Source organism: Hylobates moloch, unplaced genomic scaffold, assembly GCF_009828535.3.
Source record: "Hylobates moloch isolate HMO894 unplaced genomic scaffold, HMol_V3 SCAFFOLD_16, whole genome shotgun sequence".
In the NCBI taxonomy this organism is placed as follows: Eukaryota; Metazoa; Chordata; class Mammalia; order Primates; family Hylobatidae; genus Hylobates; species Hylobates moloch.
The window spans coordinates 53,690,143-53,713,681 of NW_026652291.1; the positions used below are offsets into that span (position 1 = coordinate 53,690,143).

The 23,539-nt window shown below is 39.4% G+C and overlaps 1 protein-coding gene across 11 annotated transcripts in view; it reads right to left on the reverse strand.

The window, feature by feature from the left end:
* Nucleotides 1-23,539, reverse strand: part of GNG2 (G protein subunit gamma 2) — a 156,796-nt gene that overhangs the window by 10,250 nt on the left and 123,007 nt on the right. For all 11 annotated transcript variants that reach the window (XM_058429318.1, XM_058429317.1, XM_058429313.1 and 8 more), the window contains one exon: nucleotides 9,403-9,518. In XM_058429318.1, coding sequence (XP_058285301.1) covers nucleotides 9,403-9,489 — 87 coding nt within the window. In that variant the 5' untranslated portion in view covers nucleotides 9,490-9,518. The remainder of the gene's footprint in view (nucleotides 1-9,402; nucleotides 9,519-23,539) is intronic.

Below are 23,539 nucleotides of genomic sequence, written 5' to 3' on the forward strand. Positions count from 1 at the left end.
AGAGAATGTTGGAGGGTAGTAAGCTCATAAGAAAATAAAAAAGTAGATCAGGGTAAAGGGGATTGAGAGAGTGTGTTGGTGGCGGTAGGGAGGGGTCTGGGGAACAGTTGCAATAGTTAAGCTTAATTAATAAAATAATCAATCTTTTGGTAGAAACTTACAAAATGAAAGTTACAGTAACATAAATGGTGACTCACTGACTTACATTCTAAAGAAGCACTCAGAATGCTGTGTTGTGAACAGTACTCTATGGGAGTCAAGGGTAGAAGCAGAGACCATCCTGGAGGCTACTGCTTTATCAAAGTGAAGGGCAACAGGGATTCAGAACAGAGTAGTAGCAGCAGAGGTGGTACAAAGTAGTCTAATTCTGGATAAATAGCCTTTGAATGTAGAATCACCAGGATTTTCTAATAGATTAGATGCACAGTATGAATAAAAAAGGAAAATTAAGAATAACTCTAAGTTTTTGGACCAAGCAAATGAAAAATGAACTTGCTGTCAGTTGAGCTGGGTAGGGCTATGACAAGAGACTTTTGGGGGTGAAGATCAAGAATGCAGTTTTAGACAGATTGAAATTGAAATGTTTATTAGTGAGATGTATGATGCTGGAGTTTGAGATAATTAATTGGGCTAGAGCTATAAATTTGGTAATCGAGGTCCTAGAGATGGTACATTAAGCCTTGGGAACTAACAAGATCACCAAGAAAGTAGAGCTGAGTAACGAATGAACCCTAGGACCCTTGAATGTAATAAGTTGGAGAGCCTAAGACAAACCACAGGAGAATTATAAGGGGTAGCCTGTGAAAGTAGGCATTACTAAGAGGCAAATAAAGAGTTTCAAGGCACAATGAGTCATCAATCATGTCAAATGCTGCCAAGACATCAAATAAGATGAAAACTAGTAACTATTAAACTTAGCAGTCTGGAGTCATTGGTGATCTTGATGAGAGAAGCTTCAGCGGAATGGTGGGTGTGAAAGCTTCGTTGGAATGGGTTTAAGAATAAATGGGCCTTCTGCTCCTTCTTCTTCCTGGACAATTCAATCTTAAAACGATTAGGTAGGACCAAGCAAGTTAGGCTTTTACATTAGCTCAGGGACTCATGATGGGATATCAGAGCTGAAGGAGGATAAGGAGAACATCTATGCAAGGTCCAGCCTGGTAAGAAGTATAGGAACCTGAATGAATGTGCAAGGCATCCATGTGGGGAGAGGAGGCCATGGAGTGGAAGCTTGGTTCCCTACAAGACAGTGACAAAACAAGGATAAGGGGAGCCAGGTGTCTCACTGCAGGTGAGGGGAGTTACAAATACGGAAAGTACAAAACTGGAATGAACCCTGCAGTGTAGGGTAGGAATTGGTGGTATCGGTGAGAACTTATGGTTACATATACACATACATACAGATATAGAAAGAAATATAAATGGGGGGGGTACGGGAGAGAGAGAGAGAGACTGATTGTATGACTGTATTTTCTAGCTCTATCCACTGGGAGGTCCTGGCAACAGCAACACTTCAGCAGTGAGCACATTTGGCATCTAGATCTTGGTTTCTAAATACCATTCTCAAAGGAACCAGGAACCAGTGCTCTTTGGAAAAAAGGATGATTCCAGGACTAGGGCAGGGAAAACAAGGGGAGCCTAGAACATCTTTCTGTGCCAAAAACTGAGAAAGTGCTCAAAGAATGAGGGCGGCATGCCAAAAGGACACAATAACCACTTTCAGTCTGTGCCAACGGAAACATCAAAATACATGATGACAGTAGCAGACTGTAAACCACTGAATAAAAGAGGAAATTCCTCCCCAAATTCCAAATACTTTTTAACTTCAAAAAGAAAACAAATAGGTTTGTGTGGAGAAATCTGGAAAACACATTAGTCAGGTAGTGAAACTTAACATTACCAGTCAGTAACAATTTGAGATAATGTCCCACCAATAGAACACAAGGAAATGAATACTCCATTAGTTCTATGATATTAATGCCAAAGTTTTGTTACCTGAATTTAATTATAATTATCTGACAAAACCAAACTGAGTGACATTCTAAAAAATAAATGGCCTATAATCTCCAAAAGTGTCAAGGTCATGAAGGTCATGGAAGTCTAAAGAACTGTGCCAGACAGGACAACTAAATGCAACAAGTGATTCTGAACTTGGTCCTCTCGCTAAAAGGGACATTACCTGGATGATTTGCATACTTAAATGGGATCTCAGGATTAGAAGGTAGTAATGGGTCAGTGTTAATTTCCTGATTCTGATGATTGTATTATGAGTATATAGAAGAATGTCCTTACTTGTAGAAAATACACATTACAGTATTCAGAGGTGACAGGACATCTTTTGACAACTTATTCTCAACTGGTTCAGGAGAAAACAAAATTCTTTGCACCATACATGCAACTCTTCTGTAACTTTGAGATTATTTCCAGAATAAAAATGACTTTGCAAAAAAAAAGGAAAAGAGAAATTAGAGGTGGTGGATATAGATATTTTTTTCAAAGTCATACTGCAAAAAATGTAAACAATTGAGGCAGTTGCTAGAAGGGGAAGTTGAGGGATCAAGAAAAAAATCAAATTTTAAGATGGAGAAATAACACCATGTTTGTATGATAATGGAAATGATGTAGAGAATCAAAAACTGATGATGCAGGATAGACAGAAGGTGGAAGAATAAACTGCTGGAGGAGGTTTTTTGGTTAGAGAGATGGGATCTACTGCACAAGTGGACTTCACTTTTGATCACAGCAAGGATCTCCCCAGATTAGCAATTGCTGAAATCCTGCTATCCAGCATCCTCACCAAACCGACTGGGACTGAGAACCAGGAAGTAAGGAGTTGTGGGGGTGGCAGGGTGGGGCAGGTGGTACTCTAGACAGCTTCAATGAAGGCTACCGGACTGTGATTCTAGGCTCCAAAAAAACAGGAGAATTACTCTAGGAAGATTGCTTGACAATGCCAAGACGAAGCAGTTGTCAGTAAGGATAAAAACCAGATCCCCAAATTTAAACAGAAGGTAGAGATATAATCCATCTTCATTACATCTGAAATTGAGACACATCTTAAAATTGATGTTGCAAAATGCTTGCAAGCCATCAGGCAAAAAAATAAGCACAGACAGGCTGTCATTGCCTATACACACGGGACACTGCCTGTGCATTAAGGGTATCAGTCATAAAATCATGGCTTTAGTTGGGTTGCCTGCATTAATGGAGCCATCTAAGGTTGACTTAACTTTAATTTGTTTTTTAAAAGGATTTCAAAGATTATACTGGATGGAGCCTTGAGATGGGAAGTGTATATAGAAAAACAATCCAACTGTTTCCTCCTAATCTATACTCACACCACTCTACATACTTTTTTTCTGATACCAGATGTGTAGGTTTTCCCACACCAAGCAATTCTCTGGTCCACCTGTGTGTCCTACAATTTAATTCAATTCTGATACCATCTATGTGGAGATAGAAACAGATCCCACAGGTTAAGAGCTTAGTCTCACAAGACTACCCCTGCCCCATTTCAAATGCCAATAGCAAGTAGTAGGCCCCCAGGTTACTCAAAACTTCTGTCCAATTTGGCTACAAATCAGAGGTTCCCATGACTACCTCTTCAGGTTGAATAATTTGCTAGAGTAGCTCACAGAACCCAACAAAACAGTTTACTTGCTATTTCCAACTTATTGCAAAGGATATTTTAAAGGATATAAATGAAGAGTTGGAGAAAGAGATATTTAGGGTGAGGTTGGAATTGGCCTAGAAGGAGGATTGTATTCCATTTTTCCTAATAAAATTGAACACAAGCATTTTAGGGAAGGGATACTCTCAGCTCAAATGCTGGAAAAATACTTAAAATGTCCTAAACCTAGAATATATGTCCTCTCTCTAGTTCCAAGCATGGTGTCTAACTGGACCATTTCTCACTACAGGGTTCCATGAAGTTCAATTTCAATCTATTATCATAATCATCATAAAGATGACTTAATCATTAGAAATGTCAATATTTGGCTCACTAATTTATACATATTTGTCATTGTGAAAGTCAGTCTGTTCTTTTTATATGTTAAAGTGTTTTAAACAGAACACACACTATAAATGCTAGATACTTATGATCATACAATGATATGAAACAATTTATCTTTCTTTAAAATGACTAATTCCATTGTTTTAAAAAATATTTAATTTGAATCCCCCATTACCACAGTCTAATTTGTCCAGTTACATTCATGCTTGGAATCTCCAAGTCCACAAATGTAACTGGGAATGTCATGGGGAATATAGTAATGTTTTGTTATATGACACTGTTAATATACAAACTTAAAGCTGTCTACTAAAAAAAGCTTTTACTAAATGCTTGTGTACCCCAGTACCATGAAAGATGCAAACAAGTAGACAACATGGTCTTTGAAAAGGACTATGTAGTCTAGGTGGAAACATTTATTTGGTGAAGATGAAACTAATTAGTAAATTGATTAGTAAATATGGTCAGAATAGAAAAAGAGGTTCATGAACAAGTAGGAACTTGAGCTAACCCCTAAAGGAGGAATAAGATTGGGAGAGGCAAAGAAATAAGGGGGAAGGGTATTCTCAGTGAGAAACCCAGAATAACCAGAGAGGTGACACTTTGCATAGCACACTTTTAGAACGATAAAGGGAATCACTTGGAAAGGTCTGTTGGGAGTATATGGGAGAAATGAGACATTTTTCTGTGGGGTCAATTTATGGAGCAGCCAATTAGTTAAGAAGCAATCATTTTACCCATGCTCCTGGACTTGCATCTTGTATCTTTTGCTCTTAAATTTACATTATTTTTCATAGTATTAATAGCATCTCCTGCCAAAGAGCATCTTTCCAGCTTACAATGATTCCCATTCCCATTCCCATTCCTCTACATGGGCAGGTTAATTCCTAGGGGCTATGTCTGTATAATGGAGTTCCATTTGAATGTCAGCTGATCGAAGCTGGAGACAGCTCATTCTTGCTAGAACAGAGATGGCACTCTAGGACTATGTGCCATGGAGACTGAAAAGGATTGAATCAAGCCATCTCTTTTTTCACAGAGCTGGAACTATGAGTTGTGATCCTGGGAACCATGGGCAGCCATCTTGTGCCTGCTATACGGACCTGGCAGCTAAAAATCCCTTCTTCCCAGGAAAAGGAGGAGGCAGACACAGAGAGAGAAGCAGAGACAGGTGACGGAGCACTCGCAGTTCTCAATGGCCTTCCAGTTCTCACTTCCACTGCCTATCTAGCCACATTTCTGCTCTTGGATTGAGACATCCTGTATCTTTTATAATCAGTACCTCTTTCTGCTTAAGCTAGCTTGGTTTAGATTCCTATTATTAGAAACTCAAAGAGTCCCAATACAATGATGAATAAAGAGATTTACCGAAGCCCTGCTGTCCTTTACTTTTGTGCATGTTCCCTCCTCTTGTACTCTAAGGACAAGGTTTCTTTCATTTTGTCTTTGGTCAGTGTTAGTGTGAGTCTATTGCTGTTTCATTCATCCAGGTGTCACAGTCCACAGCCCCTCTCTCCCCCTTCCCCTAACTCTCTTCCCAATTTCCTTTTATTTCTCTTTATCCTCTGTCCTTGAATGAAATCCTAACAAAGAAATACAAAGAGGCTGGGAGTATAATTTATATATGCCTGAGGCTTATGAACAGATAATGGGTTCACTTAGCCCAAATCTCCCAGGGTCTGTGATGTAAAGGGATAGAAAACAAGAAGGCTTAAAAAACAAACATGTTACCCATGTGACTATGTTATTCATAGAGTAGGGCTACTCTATGCAGCATAATTTATTCTGGAGGTCACATGACGGATAAGGCCACCGCCTGCTTAAGGGACCCTCAACAACTTCAATTCCAGCTGTGTCCCCAAATCCTCCTCTTAAGAGTCCTATTCTTTGCCACCTCAGTTGCAGTAGGTTCTGCCAGATGTATATAAAGCCATTTCTATCCTTTATAGCTTGAAGAGGTTACTACTCTCACTGGAAAATCACAAGCCTGGGATCTTCAGAGAGAAGCCCCTTCCTGCTGACAGAATCATGTATGGAAAGTAGGTGGAGAAGCCTGAATGCTCAAAAGCCTTGAAAAGACTTCTAAAGGCAGATAACCAAGCCCTAAACTAACTAGCTGACAATTGTGTCAACACAGTCAACATTTTAACCAACTGCTCAACTAAAAATAATCTGTCACTTCACCACAGCAAGCCTGCCTGGCTCTGAGGTACAGAACAAATGCTGAAATACAGGATGCTGCTGTATTTCTTTTTTTTTTTTTTTGAGACGGAGTCTCGCTGTGTCGCCCAGACTGGAGTGCAGTGGCGCGATCTCGGCTCACTGCAAGCTCCGCCTTCCGGGTTCACGCCATTCTCCTGCCTCAGCCTCTCTGAGTAGCTGGGACTACAGGCGCCCGCCACCACGCCCGGCTAATTTTTTTTTTGTATTTTTAGTAGAGACGGGGTTTCACCGTGGTCTCGATCTCCTGACCTCATGATCCGCCTGCCTCGGCCTCCCAAAGTGCTGGGATTATAAGCGTGAGCCACCACGCCCGGCCTAGGATGCTGCTGTATTTCTAACAATGTAAGGTCCAATGACATCAAGTGGGATTCAGAGATTTGAATGTGAAGATCACCTAGGAAGGCAACTACTCACACCCAGTTTATCAGGTTCATGCTTTGCTTCTTTAGTATTGATTTATTTGTGTCTCTTCAAAGGGCAATCAGAGTGTGGTGTGGGCTTCTTTCTGATGACATTTGGCGACTATGCTTCTTGGATATCTTGTTTGCATCAATAATAGGCCTTGTTCAATTTTTTTGTAGTCTCCAACTAGGTCAGGGATCTTTGAGAGCAAGAATCATGTTTTTGTCTATCTCCATCTCTTTAGAACATAACAAGCCCTTGCAATTTAGAAAGCTCTCAGTAAAGTATTTATTATATAAGTAAATGAATGAACAACTGAACAAACAGCAAAAATCCAACCTTATGATGAGGGTCTAGGAAAACTTTTTAAAGGACCTAATAATTTGATCTGAATCTTTAATGAGTCAATGCAGTTAAGTGTTAAGTAAAGCAGCAAGGTAGAGGGGCAAAGGAGATTGGATGTTCTAGGCATTTGAAATTCCCATCAAAAGAATTAAAAGTGGTTCTGTATGGCATGCAGAAAAGAGAGCAAGAATGAAGCTGAAGAGATGACAGGGGTAACAGGAACTTTGTATACACTGCTAAAGGGCCTGAATTTTATTTTACTGGTGATGGGGAATCATGAGCTGACTTTCAATAAAGAGGAATGTAATTAGATTTTCTTTTAGAACATTGTATTTGGAAGGAATATGGAAGGTAATTGATGGCGGGATGGAGATGTGTTGAGATGGAACTGCAGACAGCAAATAGGAGCCCCTTGCAGTCAGTAATTCAGGTGAGGGATGATAAAGTCTAAACTATTTCTGAAAAGCTCTATTTCTATTATCTTTCTTCTGCTGTCAGTTTTCATCAACCATAAGCATATCACATCCTCCTTCAGGAACAGTAACTGGGGATGCTGAATATTAACAGAAAACATCGACCACAGTAAAGCTTCCCAAACTTTTATCATAGTTGGACCACCTCAAAAGTCAAAGTGGTATTTTCCAGAAGGCCCATGGGCAGAAACTCCTCTCCCTCAAAAAGATTTGAATGACCCTTTCTGATTTGACAATCCATGGGCCACCATACTTCTCTCAGCAGGTATTGTGCCCACCTGTCGCTTTGTGCTTTTTCAGCAAGAGAGTGAAAAAGAAGAAGCAAGAAAAGAGAAGAGGAAGACGGCAAATGAGCAAGGTAAGGTCCCTTTAGTGGTCTCAGTCATGAATAAAGAAGAATAATTAAGGCTGTTGAAAGAAGAGCAGGAGCTGATTAAATCCTGTGGTCCATTACTGGGCATCAAATTTTACAAAGGAGGTTTAGGATAATGGGAAAATGTCCATGGGTATTTGCTCATCTTACTTGTAGAGAAAGAAGAGCTCTCTCTTCACTCTCTAGCACATACCTGATGAGACTTAGCAGAAGTAAACTCCTTCCCATAGGAAAGTGGTTCTCAACCTTGGCCATACATCGGAATGAACTGAAAAATTCTTTTTTAAAAATACTGATGCCTGAATCATACCCCAGGAGATTCTAATTTAATTGGTTTGGGTGTGGTTCGGTAATTGGTCCTTTTATAGAGCTCTCTGGGTGTTGGGAACGCACAGATGAGCTGAGAACCATCGCTGTAGACCAGGGGTCAGTGAACTTTCTGTGAAGCACCAGAGAGTAAATATTTTAGCTTTGTGGGCCATATGCTCTCTGTTACAACCACTCTACTCTGCTGTTTTAGAGTGAAAGCAGCCATAGGCAATATGTAAATGAGTGTGTTCCAATAAAACTTTATTTATAAGCGTAGGCAGTGGGCTGGATTTGGCCCATGAGCTACAGTTTATTGACTCTGTCACACTCCAAAGGACAGCTGGATTGCCCAGGTGCTGAATTAGGTATAGAGAAAATAGCAAAAATATTCTAGTTTTAAAAGGGCATTTGGAAGAAGGTTGTAGTTTTAGCTTAGTACAATGAGATATGTTTCTGAGTTGCATTTCATAGAATTCTTTGGTAAGGCATTTTACTTCTGGGGCAGTAAAGTTTTGATGGTTAACAGAAATTTACTTTGCTACCATGCCATAGCTATCTATTAATAATGACAGCATATTGGCCAAGGTTTTCATCTGAAAACTACCAACAAAGGGTCTGAATTTAAAGTCTTCGTTCCAGATGATTTAGCCCCAACTTAAGGCAAAGCTGTCAGGTTAGGTCTGGGGAGGGAGAGGAAAAAAAGAAACACACAGACTATGAACTTTCCTTAAACCTCTTTGTTGTTTGACTTCTTAGGGAGGCAAGGTGTGACTTTTGTGTTTTGCAGGAAAAAATTTCAATAAAGTATAAAGAAGAAAAAACTTATAACATGCAAGGATAACTAGAAGGGTTAGACACAAAGTATGGACATTTAGCCTTAGAACCTGAACCAGGACAGAAAAAATTAAAAACCAAATAAGAAAAAGGTTTCCATGAGGACAGGGAGGGGAACTAGTGTGCTGATATATTTTATGTGTTCTCTAATTTCTCTCACTGGAATTTAACCATGAACCTGTTTTGCTTTTTTGTTGTGTTGTGTTGTTAGTTTTTAATTCTACATGGGAAAGAGGATTAATTTATTCTATTATTTTATGCTGGAGAAGGGAAAGACACATTAGAAATGAACTTCTGCCTAATCTTTAAGATGCTCTCCTGTCATTACTGGTTTTACTCCTCTCTAGGAAAGAGTGGTCACATGACAGATGACTGCAAATCATGCGCCTCAGACTCAGGCTAGATGAAGTGTGGGGTTAGGCCATCCTCACCTTTATCCTGTCGATGTTGGCTTCCATCTTAAGCTGCTCTACCAGCTTCCTGGCTTGTGCTATGCTGGCGGTGTTGTTGCTGGCCATCGGAGTGCTGGATAGATCTTTCAGAAACACTAGAAAAGAAAACAAAAAGAAGATTGTATCAGAGAATTCATGAGCCAGCAAATGTGCAAGTTCATTGCAACTAGGGGATCTCAAAGCAGTGGTGGCTGTAGCCAGGCCTGGCTTCTCTAGCCCTCTCCATCCTCGGTTGGTATTACCTCTGATTGGCAGGCAGACCAGAGGATGAGGTTTGATTTTCCAATTCTCCCTACTTCCCCATCCCTTCTTCAGAGAAAAAAAATACACACACACAAAGAATATTACCAAATGTTCTCCCAATGGGCTCAAACCCTATCCTTCTGGTTAACTGTGACCACCTCAGTGTATTATACTACGGAGACACTATAGTGGGAGGCTTGGCTTTTCAGTGTCACTTAATCCAGCATTGTTGTAAATAGCCATTCCTCCCCACTCTATTTGAAATTAAAGTGTGAGTCACAACGATCTACTTTACTCATAATTCCTCAGGGACACATTTATCATGCCAAGTGGGAGAGATTGCCATACCTGATCGTTAAATATGTCAATTAGTTCACCAGTGTTATTCTAAAAGAAGTACAACAAACTTATTAACTGATTTCTTTTATAAATCTGGAACATAAACATTTTGAGAGTAGAGTTCTTGGCCGGGCATGGTGGCCCACACCTGTAATCCCAGCACTCTGAAAGGTCAAGGTGGGAGGATCCCGTGAGGCCAGAGTTTGAGAGTAGAGTTCTGTTCCGAGGCAGATTGCGAGATGGTTTGTCTCTGCCATACCTCTTTCTCCATGTGTGCTCCCCACCCCCTTCAAATCCTATCCCACATTCATTTCTCTTCTTATCCTTTCTTGACACACCATCTCACTTTATTATTGTTGTTCATCTTGGAAAATATCTTATTTTATTCTCGATGCTGATGCCCATTTCCCCCACATTCTGAACAAATCTTACTTTGTGTCAAGGTGTCATATGCAATTTTAAGACCATCTGTGTAAATATGCTCCTTGAGATCACTGATATCCTATTGGATAAAGCAAAACCTAAGTGCTTTGATTTGATTAGAGTGCATGACCCATGAAACAGAAACGTTAAACAGTGCCTCGTTGACACTAATAGAATCTTGCTCTGAAGATATTATATAAAAAATAATGACTTCTGCTAGCTTTGGACAATCTTTTTACCAAAGGATGAAGTAAGATCAGGTTACTTATCTTAAAAAGAAAAATACACAGCAAAGCTGGAAAACGAAGAATAACCCACAACAAATTCTGTACATAGATTTTTTTAACCTACCAACTAAAATCAACAAATAATTCTTGTCTTAATGACCAAAAAGCAAAAGTCTATAAATTATCTCTTTTGGTACTTATTTCTTGATATCCAGTTCTTCAAGACAAAAGAAGAAATTATGTATAACTCTCTGTAACATACAAATCCCTTCATGGAGAATATCATGTTAAAGAATACTACAAAATAAGCCACCCAACATCATTTACAGAATAGATAGGAGGATAATTAATTGTTCCTTCAATTTCTTTTCCTTTTTTTTTTTTTGAGATGGAGTCTCCCTCTGTCGCCCAAGCTGGAGTGCAGTGGCGCGATCTCAGCTCACTGCAAGCTCCACCTCCCAGGTTCATGCCATTCTCCTGCCTCAGACTGCTGAGTAGCTGGGACTACAGGCGCCCGTCACCACACCCGGCTAATTTTTTGTATTTTTCGTAGAGACGGGGTTTCACCATGTTAGCCAGGATGGTCTTGATCTCCTGACCTCATGATCCACCCACCTTGGCCTCCCAAAGTGCTGGGATTACAGGCATGAGCCACCGCGCCCAGCCATCCCTCAATTTATTTTCAAAGAGTTTGGAGACAATAAAATGGAAGGGAAGACTGAAGGAATTTTTGAAGTCACAGAGATCTCTGAACTCTACTTTTACACATTTGGAGATCAAAGGAAGGAGAATTGCATGGAAAAACAAAATAATAAAAGGAGACTTTAACAAGTATTATTTCATCAGCATGGTTAGAGACCCAATCATTGCAGCCTCACAGGGAAATTACATGCTCCACAATTAAACAAACATCTAACAGCCTAGGAAGACTTCATAGGGCCAAGATAGAGCATTGACTTATTCAGAAGGGTAGCCTAACTCTTCTATTCATCCAACAATGGATGCAGCCACAGTCTACAAGCCCCTGGATGCTGTTATGTGAAGCTAATGTTTCTGCCAAACTGAAATTCATTCATCACGCTGGAATGCAGACTATCACAGAATTACCAAATTCTTATTGGGAGATTTGAGATTCTGGCCAGTGACTCTTCTGCCCTGAATCTACACCAGATTACAGGGTGACCTGTGGCAGAGATCACAACTTGCCTTCTCATCCCTCTTCCTTTCTTCTTCATTAGTAACGACACTTTTTTTCTTAGTGGAGACCACAAGAACCCTGAATTTTAGCTAGGTGTATTTAGCTGAAAGATACATTCCAAGCCTCCCTTGTAGCTAGGTATAGTTACATGACTAAGTTTTGGCCAATGAGATATAAGCAGAAATGTTCTTGAAGGGAAGAGGTATATGCCTTGTCTCTCCTTCCTCCTGCTACTGGCCTGGGAGGCATCTGCATTGATCACAGAAGTCCATCTTGAACCGCTAGCATGACTGCTACACTAGGGTGAACAGGAAGGATCTGGGTCCTTACTGACTTTGTGGAGCCACCATGCCAACTGGGAGATGGTTACCTTTGATGTGACAGAGAAATAAGTGCCTATCTTACTGATGCCACCATTATTGAGGGGTTCTCTGTCATTAGCCAACAGACCTCCTATTAACTGAGTAAATGACCCATTATTGTCATTCAAGCATCAAGGAAAGTGTGTGTCTCAATGCCTTTTCGTGCTCCCTGGGAAAAGCTGTGAGTGGCTTGAGGAGGCTGAGATAGAGAATATATTTGTTCTATTGCTGCTGTAACATATTGCTACAAGTTTAGGGGCTTAAACAATAGAAATGTATTATCTTATGATTCTGGAGAGCATTAGTCTCAAATAGGTCTCACTGGGCTAAAGTCAAGGTATAAGTAGGGCTGTGTTCCTTTTTGAGGCTCTGAGAGTTCACTTTCTTTTATTTTCTAGCTTCTGGAGGCTGCCAACTTTTCTTGACTCTTGGCCCTTTACTCCATCTTTAAAGCTGGCAAAGGTGAGCAGAGCCCTTCTCATGTCACATCACTCTGACCTCCTCTGAAGTCATATCTTCCTCTGACTGCTGAAGTCATATCTTCCTCTGACTGACTTCTGCCCACCTCTTCCACTTTTAAGGACCCTTGTAACTACATTGTGCCCACCCAGATAATCCAGGATAATCTATTTCTAAGTCAGCTGATTAACAACCTTAATTCCATCTGCAACTTTAATTATTCTTTGCCATGTAACATAATGTATTTCTAGGTTCTTGGAATTGGGACATGAACATCTTTGAGGGGTTGTTATTCTGTCTATCATGGAAGAAGTCCTCTGTATAGGCAGGGAAGGGAAGTAGGGAGGTGGGAAGTTGAGATGGGGAAAGAAGAGGCATGGGGCAGTAGTCTAGAAATGCAGGAGGGAAAACACATTTGAAACCTCAATGGACTTAAGAGAAAAAGTAAACCTAGGCTTTGGTTTGTGCTCCTAGTTGTAGGCAGCTACACCCTGAATGTTCTTGTTTTACTGTATGAACCAGGCAGAGTCGAGCACCACTTTTAGAATCAATTAGTACATTTTTCCCTTTTTTTCACATCCAGCTGATTTCCCGTAAAAGCAATGAAAAAATCCCCTCCTGAAGACTGAAAGAATTGTAAAGTACTAGGCCAGTGTTCCAAAGAAGTGTTTATTTTCCTAAGAGGTGACAGTGGCATTTGGGCAAAGGGTGAGATTCATGTAAAATGGATACTGGATCCATTTTGGGTTTAGAGTCACGTAGTGGGGGATCTCCACAGGCCAGAAGCTAAAATAGGAGCAAAAGGACACCAGAGAGTAGAATCAACTGGTGAGAGAGTAGGGCTGGAGGAGACACGATGGCATGCAGTGTTGGTGAGGAGAAGAGAGGAAGATGACCGCAACCGGAAACACTGGGGTGGAGCTGGAGCAGCGTGAGGAGATTATGAATTAAGCCATTTACACCCGTCTCTGAAACTATACACATTTTGATGCTTCATTCCTTTCCACCCAATGGTTTTTTATTCTTTGTGATCAGTCTCTTCCTTTTTCTTTCTCGTTTAAACTGACCGCAATGTAGAATGTACATCTATATATTCATTGGAATTTGCTGAATAACCTCCTATGTTCTTAAGATATTCTCTTTCTTCCACTTTCTCCATACATCAGACAACATCTGAGTATTAGTTGTTAGTTGCTTTTGATTTGCCCACATCTATATTTCAATCCATGACCGTGGTCCACAATAGACAATCTTCCCCACCTCTACTGTGAATCACGAAATTCCAATTTTGAATACTATGTTGCTGGATCATAATTTTCTGAAGCTCATTTCCTTGTAGACTTTTTGCTCATGTTGTGACTTCTGCAGAATTTGAGGGTCAAGCAAACGAAACATTACACCCCAAAACGTTAAATGCATGCTGTTCTAGAAGCAAGTATTGGCTTTGTATACGTTAAAAAAGACAACATACGTGCATCCACGCTTTCTAGTTATTTCCTGAAATGCCAAGTGATGTACCTCTATTCCTGGTTTATTTGAATTTGTTCAAACCTTATAAAGCCAACTATTGCAAACAAAACAAAGAATCTTAAAAAAATAAACAAAAAAAATGCAATGTGAGAGGCAGAGGAGAAAACCCATTCCAATGTTTAAGTGTGTAAATAAGTTTATCTTCTAAGCTTGAGGTATTTGGACCCTGCATCACACACACACACACATGTACACATACATGCACACACCCCTCCATTTATGCTAAAAGACCTCTACACTGATTCGTTTTTCTTTTTTAAAAAATTGTGATAAAATGCACAATATAAAATTACTATCTTAACCATTTTTAAGCATATAGTTCAGTGGTATTAAATACATGTATACTGTTGTGCAATCATCACCACCATCCATCTCCAGAACTCTTTTTACCTTGCAAAACTGAAACTCTATACCCATCAAACAATAACTTCCAATTCTCCCCTCAACTCCTGGCAGCCACCATTCTACTTTCTGTCTCTATAAATTTGACTACTTTAGGTATCTCGTAGAAGTGGAATCATATAGTATTCATCTTTTTGTGACTGGCTTATTTCACTTAGCATAATGTCTCTAAGGTTCCTCCACACTTGAGCCTATCAGAATGTCCTTCCTTTTTAAGGCTGAATAATATTCCATTGTAGGTATATACCACATTTTCTTTATCCATTCACCTCTTGATGAACACTTTGGTTGGTTCCATGTTTTAGCTACTATGACTACTGTGAATAAGGGGGTCCAAACATCTTTTCAAGACCCTGCTTCCAATTTTGGGGGGTTATACCCAGAAGTGAAATTGCTGGACCATATGGTAACACTTGTTATTTTATTTTATTTTTTTCATAGTAGCCATCCTAATGAGTGTGAGATAGTATCTCACTTTGGTTTTTATTTGCATTTCCCTAATGATTAATGAATTGAGCATCTTTTCATGTGTTTATTGGCCATTCATATTTCTTCGCGGAGATACCTATTCAAGTCTGTTGCCCATTTTTGCATTGGTTTTTGTTGTTATTGTTGTTGAGTTTTAAGTGTCTCATATTTAGGATATTAATTCTGTATCATATAAGTGGTTTACAAATATTTACTCTTATTCTGTGGACTGTCTTTTCACTCTGTTGAACTGTCCTTTGAAGCACAAAAGTTTTACATTTTATGGAGTCGAATTTCTCTATTTTTGCTTTTGTTACCCATGTCTCTGGTGTTATATACAAATCCAATGTCACGAAGCTTTTGCCCTATGTTTTCTTTTAAGAGTTTTATAGTTTTTAGTTCTTATGTTTAGGCGTTTGATCCATTTTAAGTTCATTTTTGTTCACAGTGTTACAGCCAACTTCATTCTTTTGCCTGTGGATATCCAGTTTTTCCATCATGATTTGTTGAAAAGGTTGGCCTTTCTCCATTGAATTATGGCCTGGATGTTTGTGTCCTCTCCCAGATTCACATGTGAAAGCTTAATCCTCAATATAATGGTATTTGGAGGTGGAGCCCTTGGGAAGTAATTAGGTCATGAAGGTGGAGTCCGCATACATTAGATTAGTACTCCTATAAAAAGAGAAATGATTTCTCCCTCTCTCTCAGCCATGTGAGTAAACAGCAAAAAAATCGCCATTTCCAAATTAGGGAGAGAGCCCTCACCAGGACCTTATCATGCTGACATCTTGATCTTGCATATTTAGCCTTTAGAACTGTGAGAGATAAATGCTTATTCTTTAAGCCACCTTGTCAATCGCTTTTTTTTTTTGATAACAGCCCAAATTGAGTCAGACAAATGGTCTTGGCACCCTTCTCAAAAATCATTTGACCATATATGTAAGGGTTTATTTCTGTGCTCTTTATGCTATTCCATTGGTCTCTATATATGGATTGCCTGTCTTTATGCCAGTGCTACACAGTTTTGACTACCATGGCTTTGTAGTAAATTGTGAAATCAGAAAGTGTTGAGTCTTCCAACTTGTTCTGTTTCAAGAATGCTTTGGCTATTTGGGGTTCTTTGAGAATCTATATGAATTTTAAGACAGATTTTTCTATTCTTACAAAAATATTATTGGGATTTTGAAATGGATTGCAGTGAATTTGTCCATTGCTTTGGCTAGTATTGACATTTTAACAATATTGTCTTCTAATCCATGAACATGAGATATCTTTTTCCATTTATTTATGTGTTCTTTCAGCAATTTTTTAAAAATTTTTGTTGAATAAGTCTTTTACCTTCCTGGTTAGTTCTTAAGTATTTTATTCTTTTTGATGCTACTGTTAACGGAATTTTTTCTTAATTTCCTTTTCAGATTATTCATTGTTAGTGAATAAAGATACTACATTCACTGATTCTTACTGGAGAAGAATGCTTTTGTCTTCTACCTTCACATGAGTTTTAAAGTAACTGCATACAATAAGAAGTCTTCTTGAGGAAAGGGTGTTGCACCTTGTAAACATAACGGGGTCAATAAAAAGGGTTGACAGAGTCCCATTAGATGCTTAGGCAGTTTCAACACGGAAGCACAGACACACATCATATATTCTTTGCTAGTGTCCGTTTTTCATTTTACATGTAACCCAAATTGTGCAGAAGTTTTTTTAAGAGAGAATAAAGGTTTGAATCCATTAACTACTGAAATGGCTTTAAAATAAAAATGCTGAGAAGATCATGTAGAAAAAGCTTCAAAACATACATACCTCTTAAAGACAAATGACAAAAAAAAAAAAAAAAAAAAAAAAAAAAAAAAAACCTTTTGGTTAAAAAGAGGGTGATTCATTTCCACACACTACTCCCCCTCACCCCATCGGCCTAGTCTTTGGTGATGCACTGTGACTTGTGATGCCCTGGAATTTACCTTTGTAGGGCCCACACTGGCTTTGGGGCCACCAGAGGACCACCCCAGAGGCATGCCCAGCAGTAGACTTCACTTTTTCTAGGAGTTGATGGGGCAGAGGTAAATGGAGTCAGGGTAGGTTCTCTTGGGGAAAATCAATTCCTGAAATCACTTTTGGGATCTCAGAACATTTCTGGAAATCAGCTGGGGTGATGATCAAAGGTTGGATAGTGCTAGAGTGACATTCTTTGGTCCAACAAGCTGTTGTGAGCCCAGTAGTTGCCAGCACCTGCCAAGTACTAGGTCATATGGCAACCATGGTATAGCATGGGATACATGTGGTTACACTTCTTTAAATTTGAAAGAGAAAATTTTCACACCAAAGGTTTATTCTTTAAGAATTCTATAGCCAAAATGTCTTTTAAAACTTCTAATAATCTAACCGGGTCTGGTGGCACATGCCTGTATCCCAGCTACTTGGGGGCGCTGAGAAGGGAGGATTGTTTGAGTCCAGGAGTTTGAATCCAGCCTGGGCAACACAGTCAGTCCCTGTCTCTTAAAAAGAAAGAAAGAAAGAAAGAAAAAATAAATAAAATTCTAATAATCAGAAACTCTAATGGGACTCAATCTTTTCTCAAGGTCCCATACTAGACTCACTGGCAGTGGTAACCAACCAGGAAGGTACTGCCTCTTATGAGGCATTTGGAAATGTGTGGGGTTGGTTAGGGCTATGACAATAACTGGGGGTGCTACTGGCAGTTAGTGTGCACAAGTGGAGACTCTAACGCCTTGTAGTATGCCAGTCAACAATGAATTGTGCTGCTCAAAGGCCCATAGTACCCCCAATGAGAAATATGAAAGGATACCTAAAAAAATAGCCATAAAGCCATGCATGAAAAATCTGCTCAGAGAAAGCACTCCATGTGCAAACTTTCAACTAACTGGGTTTTTATATTCTTATGTCTTATAATCCCTATTATTTTCTCAGTGATGATGAATAAGTGTTAAGCATTCATAATTCTCGGTAATATTATGCTTTATGGATATCTGGTCCCGGCTTACCTAAAACAGAGCAGAGTCTCTTTTATGCAGTCTACTGACCGAATGAGATTATTCTGGGTTATATTTGCCAGTAAGCAAAAAAGATACAAATAGCAAAAATCCCTGGAACAATTATAGGAATTGTGTATAGGAGATTGATGGAATTCTGAAAGAATGCTCTAATTATCCCACCTGAATTCCAGACTGAAGAATAACACAGAAGGAATTTTATTCTTTTCAACTGATGAGAAGAGTATAGTCCCCATCCCACCCAACCAACAAGAAACATGAAAAATAGGCCATTATGGAATAATAACCATTAGAGGAGATTTCATTTTCTAAAAACACATTCAGCACTTTAATTTCTTTCAGAAGGAACTTTTCTGTTAAGAAACCATACATTTTCTTGTCATTTAGGCTTAGTGATAAACACACAACCCCTTATTTCTGTGGCACAAAGATAAATAAATGTTTTGTTAATGGGTGGAGAGTGTGTAGGTTAATTGTGGAGGATTCCATCCTTTTCATACTTCAATGGTGTTTTTCAACGGTGGCATCCAGACAGACTTCCCTAAGGCCTGTAATTTCAATTACGACTGTATGTTTCTCAGGACTGTGTTTTGGTATTTGCAGTAGGTGCTGAGAGATTTTGTTTTGTGTATTTACAAGTTAGGATTACACTGGCAAAAAAACAATTTTTATGTCTAGAATACAAATTGGAGGTTTATAGTCTCTCAGTCACTTGATAATATTTTTATTATTCTTGTTTGTCAGTCAGCCACATCTTTGGTGATTGTTTATAAGTTGCTTTTGAATTAGCAGACTAATTTCAAGATGTTCCAATTTAGAATTTGTCAGAGCTTTTGCAATTAGTCATCTGGATAAATGTCTTTGTTAATTGCTCATACCATAACCCATGTTTAGTTTGGTCATTTTTGCCACTCACTTTTTTTGATCCTTACTCTAATTTATTCTGCAGCAAGTAAGTAAACCAACATCAAATTGATATTATATATACTAACATATGCTATATTATATACTACTAAATGATGTATATATACACACAACATAAAATTGATCATATTTATATACATTAATTAGATTGGTATATATACTAATATTAGATAATACATACTAGAATACTGTTAATATCCATTCCTCTAAAGAGCTTTCACAAACAGAACTCTAGTGAACTTATCAATAGTGGCTGCAATGTGAATTATGAATCAAATAATAATTGCAAAATATCAGCCTGCCAGGTTTCAGGGTCATTGTCAGTCACCTTTTTCTATTGCCAGTTCATCACTTTGACCTGAAAATACTAAAATAGCACATTTCAATCTCTACTAATCAGCAAACACTAATTTCTTTTGGCTTCTCAGTCACTAAGCAGATTTTAAATCAATAAAGATTCACTGGGACACTTACTGCTTTTCTCTCAACTCTTACAAGCCCCGGAGGATCTGGGTTGGAATCCACCTTGCACACTCAGTCACTCTTTCCCAATCGTGTCTTTCAACAATTGGGAAGTCACAAAGATCTTTTAGGTGTCATGATGTCCTGGTTTGCTCATTCACCTTTGTTCATTTTTGAGCAGCAGTGTGGAGGTTTGAGATGAAGAACAAAAAAGGAGATGAGAATAGAGAGGGTGGGGGCAGGTGTGTGTAGGGTAGATGTCTATACCAACAGGCATGGACTAGCTTGGAGATAAAGGGTATGGAATAATCTTGAGCCCCCCAAGTTTGCATTTGAAGAGGGGAGGGCAGGGAAGGAACAGGAAGATACCCAACTGTGGATAGCCTCAGAGGGTTCACAGCGGGGCCAGACACAGAGAGCTGGACTCACTCCATGGTGCTGGCTAAGATGAAGAATGAATTTGTAAACAAAACGAAATAAAACAGGAGCCTTCCGAGTGCCTCCCCACTCCCTCTGTCCCCACTCCTCTTCTTTTTAGTGCTTCTCATTTCCAGAGATTTGATTTTACAGGCCAAAAGCTTTGTTCTTTCATGGAGGACTAGGAACTCACACCAATATGAAGATTTGCTTATGGACCAAGAGCTCGCCACATGCCAGGAACTGGGCCAAGGGCTTTAACGCATTATCTTGTTTCATTCTCACAACTCAAGGGAAGTGAGCGATGCATCCCTTGTTGAAGGAAATTGAGGCTTAGATTAGGTCAGCACATTCGTCAGAAGGGTGTTTCGGAAGCAGTCTCCCCAGGGAAAGATTTTCTTCCAGTTCTTCTCAATTCACATTCTCAGAGGCACCAGACTGATCCTAATCTAAGGTCTATGGTATATTTGGCCATTTTCACGTACAAAACAGCAATTTTATGGCCTGTATGGCCACAGGGAGAGCAAATGCAAATGAGGACCAGTGTGGAAACCCCAACAACCAAACTTGCTGTGAGGGTCAAGAAGGAAGAAAATGACCTAAGGGAGCAACATATCGACAGGCCAACCTAAAATCCACTCTGGACTATTTCCATGCGGTTTCACTGGGAAGTTGCCACTTACCAAGTGGGAGAGAGATAAAACAACGTATTTCTTCCCTCAAATCAGCATGGGAGCCGTCTATGCTGTGTGGGTGAAGAGTAAGACACAACATGGCTTTCCTGTCTCACGCAGGTGCCAGAAGCCATCATTTGAAATGACAACTCTCTGCTTTCCAGTAAACTGCTGGTTTTGAAAACATTAACTTTACAAGATGCAGCCTTCCTCATGGAAAGAGGGTCATTGGTTAGCTGTTTCTAACAACCCTGACAAAAAACAGAGTCCTCAAAAAATGACTTCAAAGTCATGGATTTCACAAATTTTGTAAAATGAAACGAATAGGTCATGTTGCAACTTTAAAATGACACGTAAGCTTTTAGTTTTTATCTGAGACTTGGATAAAGAAACGGCTTGTATCTATAAATGGGAGCTGGCATTCTTAGACACTAGGTGGGCTTTGTTCACTCCAAGGAAAAAAGATTAATACTTTGAACCCTGTATGTTGGATTTTTTTTTTTAAATACAGAAGCCCAGACCATGAACCAGTAGGGTTCCAACAAAAGAGAAATAATGAACTAGTTTCCATAAAAATAGCTCTGTTAACCTGTGGATGTCTAATACTCTGCAACAGCAGGCAAGGGGGATCTGACAGGCAGCAGCCTTCTGCCTCCTTGCAGGAAATTATCTATTGGTTAATTAATTTCTTTATTAAAAAAGCCACTCACACTGCCTCCATCCTAAATCCTCAGTGTGTCTCGAACCTCAGGCAACCCCTGTAGTTCAGGGAGACTACTCTGGTGGAGCTTCCTTGCCATTGCTCAGATGGTCTCTTAGGCTTCCAAAATCATAACATGAGAAATCCTTTGGTGAACAAAGGATGCTGAGCTTCCCAAATAGGAACTGGACCTCTTCCACTCCCTTGTGTGAAATTCACTTTGTTTGCCATCACTGTGTTATCTGGGAATATTTCTAGTGGTACAACTGACACTAGGTATAATAGAAAACATGTGCCAGGAGACAGAAGATCTGGATTCTAGTCTGCTCTGAAACTCCCAGCTGTTTTACAGTGAGAAAATGATTTAATCTTCTTGGGCCTCAGTTGCTCAGCCATAAAGTGGGGATAACAACTACTGGATTGTACATGCATGCCTAATGTTTGTGACAGCACGTTGTAAATTATGGAGTGCTATACAAGGAGTGGCAATGAACAGAAAACAATGACCACCACTGTTTATTGAGCAACTACTAAGCACTGTGACCTAAAACATTACATGCACAATCCCCATTCCTCATAACAAAGAACATGAAGAAAGAATCATGAAACAAGAATGGCAAAGGGAAAAATCTCTGGATACAACCAACTGTGACTCTATTAAGCAAGAACTTAATGAGCAATCCTAAGCGGGGAAATTTTTTGAGGGAGGGTTGGTAACTCCTTTTTTGAAATTTCTAATTTTCATGAACAACCTGTTAAAGGGATGGTGACTATTTTAAATTGTGGTTTAAAATTCATTAACAAGGATTTACTCCATGCTTAATGTGTGTGACCCAGAAGCACACACACACGTTACACTAAGTTTCTAAAGAAACCAGCCACTGAACGAATGTGAGAGCCTGTGGGTTACCTCACTAATTCTGGAAGACACTCTCATTGTTTGTTAAGGCTTCCTGTGGCCACAGAATAAACTTGCAAGCCTAGCACCTAAGGCTTCCATAACTGGCTGCTCCCTTCTCCCCTTCAGGCCTGTATCTTATATAGAAAGGCTCAGCAGAGCACCTGTCTCCTTTTATCAGCTTAGTACAAGGAGGGCTGGTAACGCACTTGTTTCCCAATTCGCTTTTAAAAAATATTATTTCCCAATTCTCTTTTTAAAATTACGTATTTCTTTTGTAAAGAAATACATAGCCATTTTCGGAAAACTGAAAAGCATAGAGATTCAGAAAACAGAAATCTTCTACAACCCTAGCACCTATAGACAACCAAGTTAATCTCTGCAGCAATTTTTCAAGTGCTTTTTCCCACCTGGAGTGCTTACATTTTTGTGTCTAATATCATGCAGGGAAGGAAATATTAACTAATATACATAATCATTTGTGGGGCCCTGCATAAATGTTGACCTTTTGGGAAGATTTCTCATGATCTACACTGCAAGATTTACCACCCTGCTCCATTTCCTTTAGAGAATGAAGTTATTTTAATTTTTCCTCATTACTCAAGTGTCAAACTTTATTTTCCATCTCTTAAGGCCATTATACTTCTCTGATAACGTACAGTACAGAGCCACTTTTTAGTCTTTCAATCAATACTGTTTTTAAAATGACTTCTCTAGGTACTTAAAATAAATTGCTATGCCAATATCTCTTTGATAATAAGGAATAGAGGGAAAACGTAAGACATTAAAGATAAAGGGACAAGCGACCTTTCGTTTTACTTGCTCACCAAGGGCATAGACAGCTATTGCCCATGCTGATAGAGAAATACCCTGGGTTGTGGGGAGGAGAACCAAGAAAAGGGCCCTTTTTACAGAATGGCTGTTTATTTGGGTGAAAAGAGCTTGTTTGAAAAGTTGACTTGATGACCAGGAGTTTATCTTACAGATATTATTTTTTAAAGTCAGTTTTATCAAGATATAATTTATACACATTAAAATTCACAGCTGGGTGTGGTGACTCACGCCTATAATCCCAGCACTTTGGGAGGCTGAGGTGAGAGGATCCCTTGTAGCCAGGTGTTCAAGACCAGCCTGGGCAAAAAGACCAACTTGTCTCTACAAAAACAATTGGCCAGGCATGGTGGCATGCACCCTATAGTCCCAGCTACTCCAGAGGCTGAGACAGAAGGATCGCTGGAGCCAGAAGTCTGAGGCTGCAATGAGCTGTGATCATGCCACTGCGCTCCAGCCTGGGCCACAGAGTGAGACACTATCTCTAAAAAAATAAGAACGAAAAAAAAAAAAAAAAAAAAAAAAAAAAAAAAAAGGGGGAAAAAAAA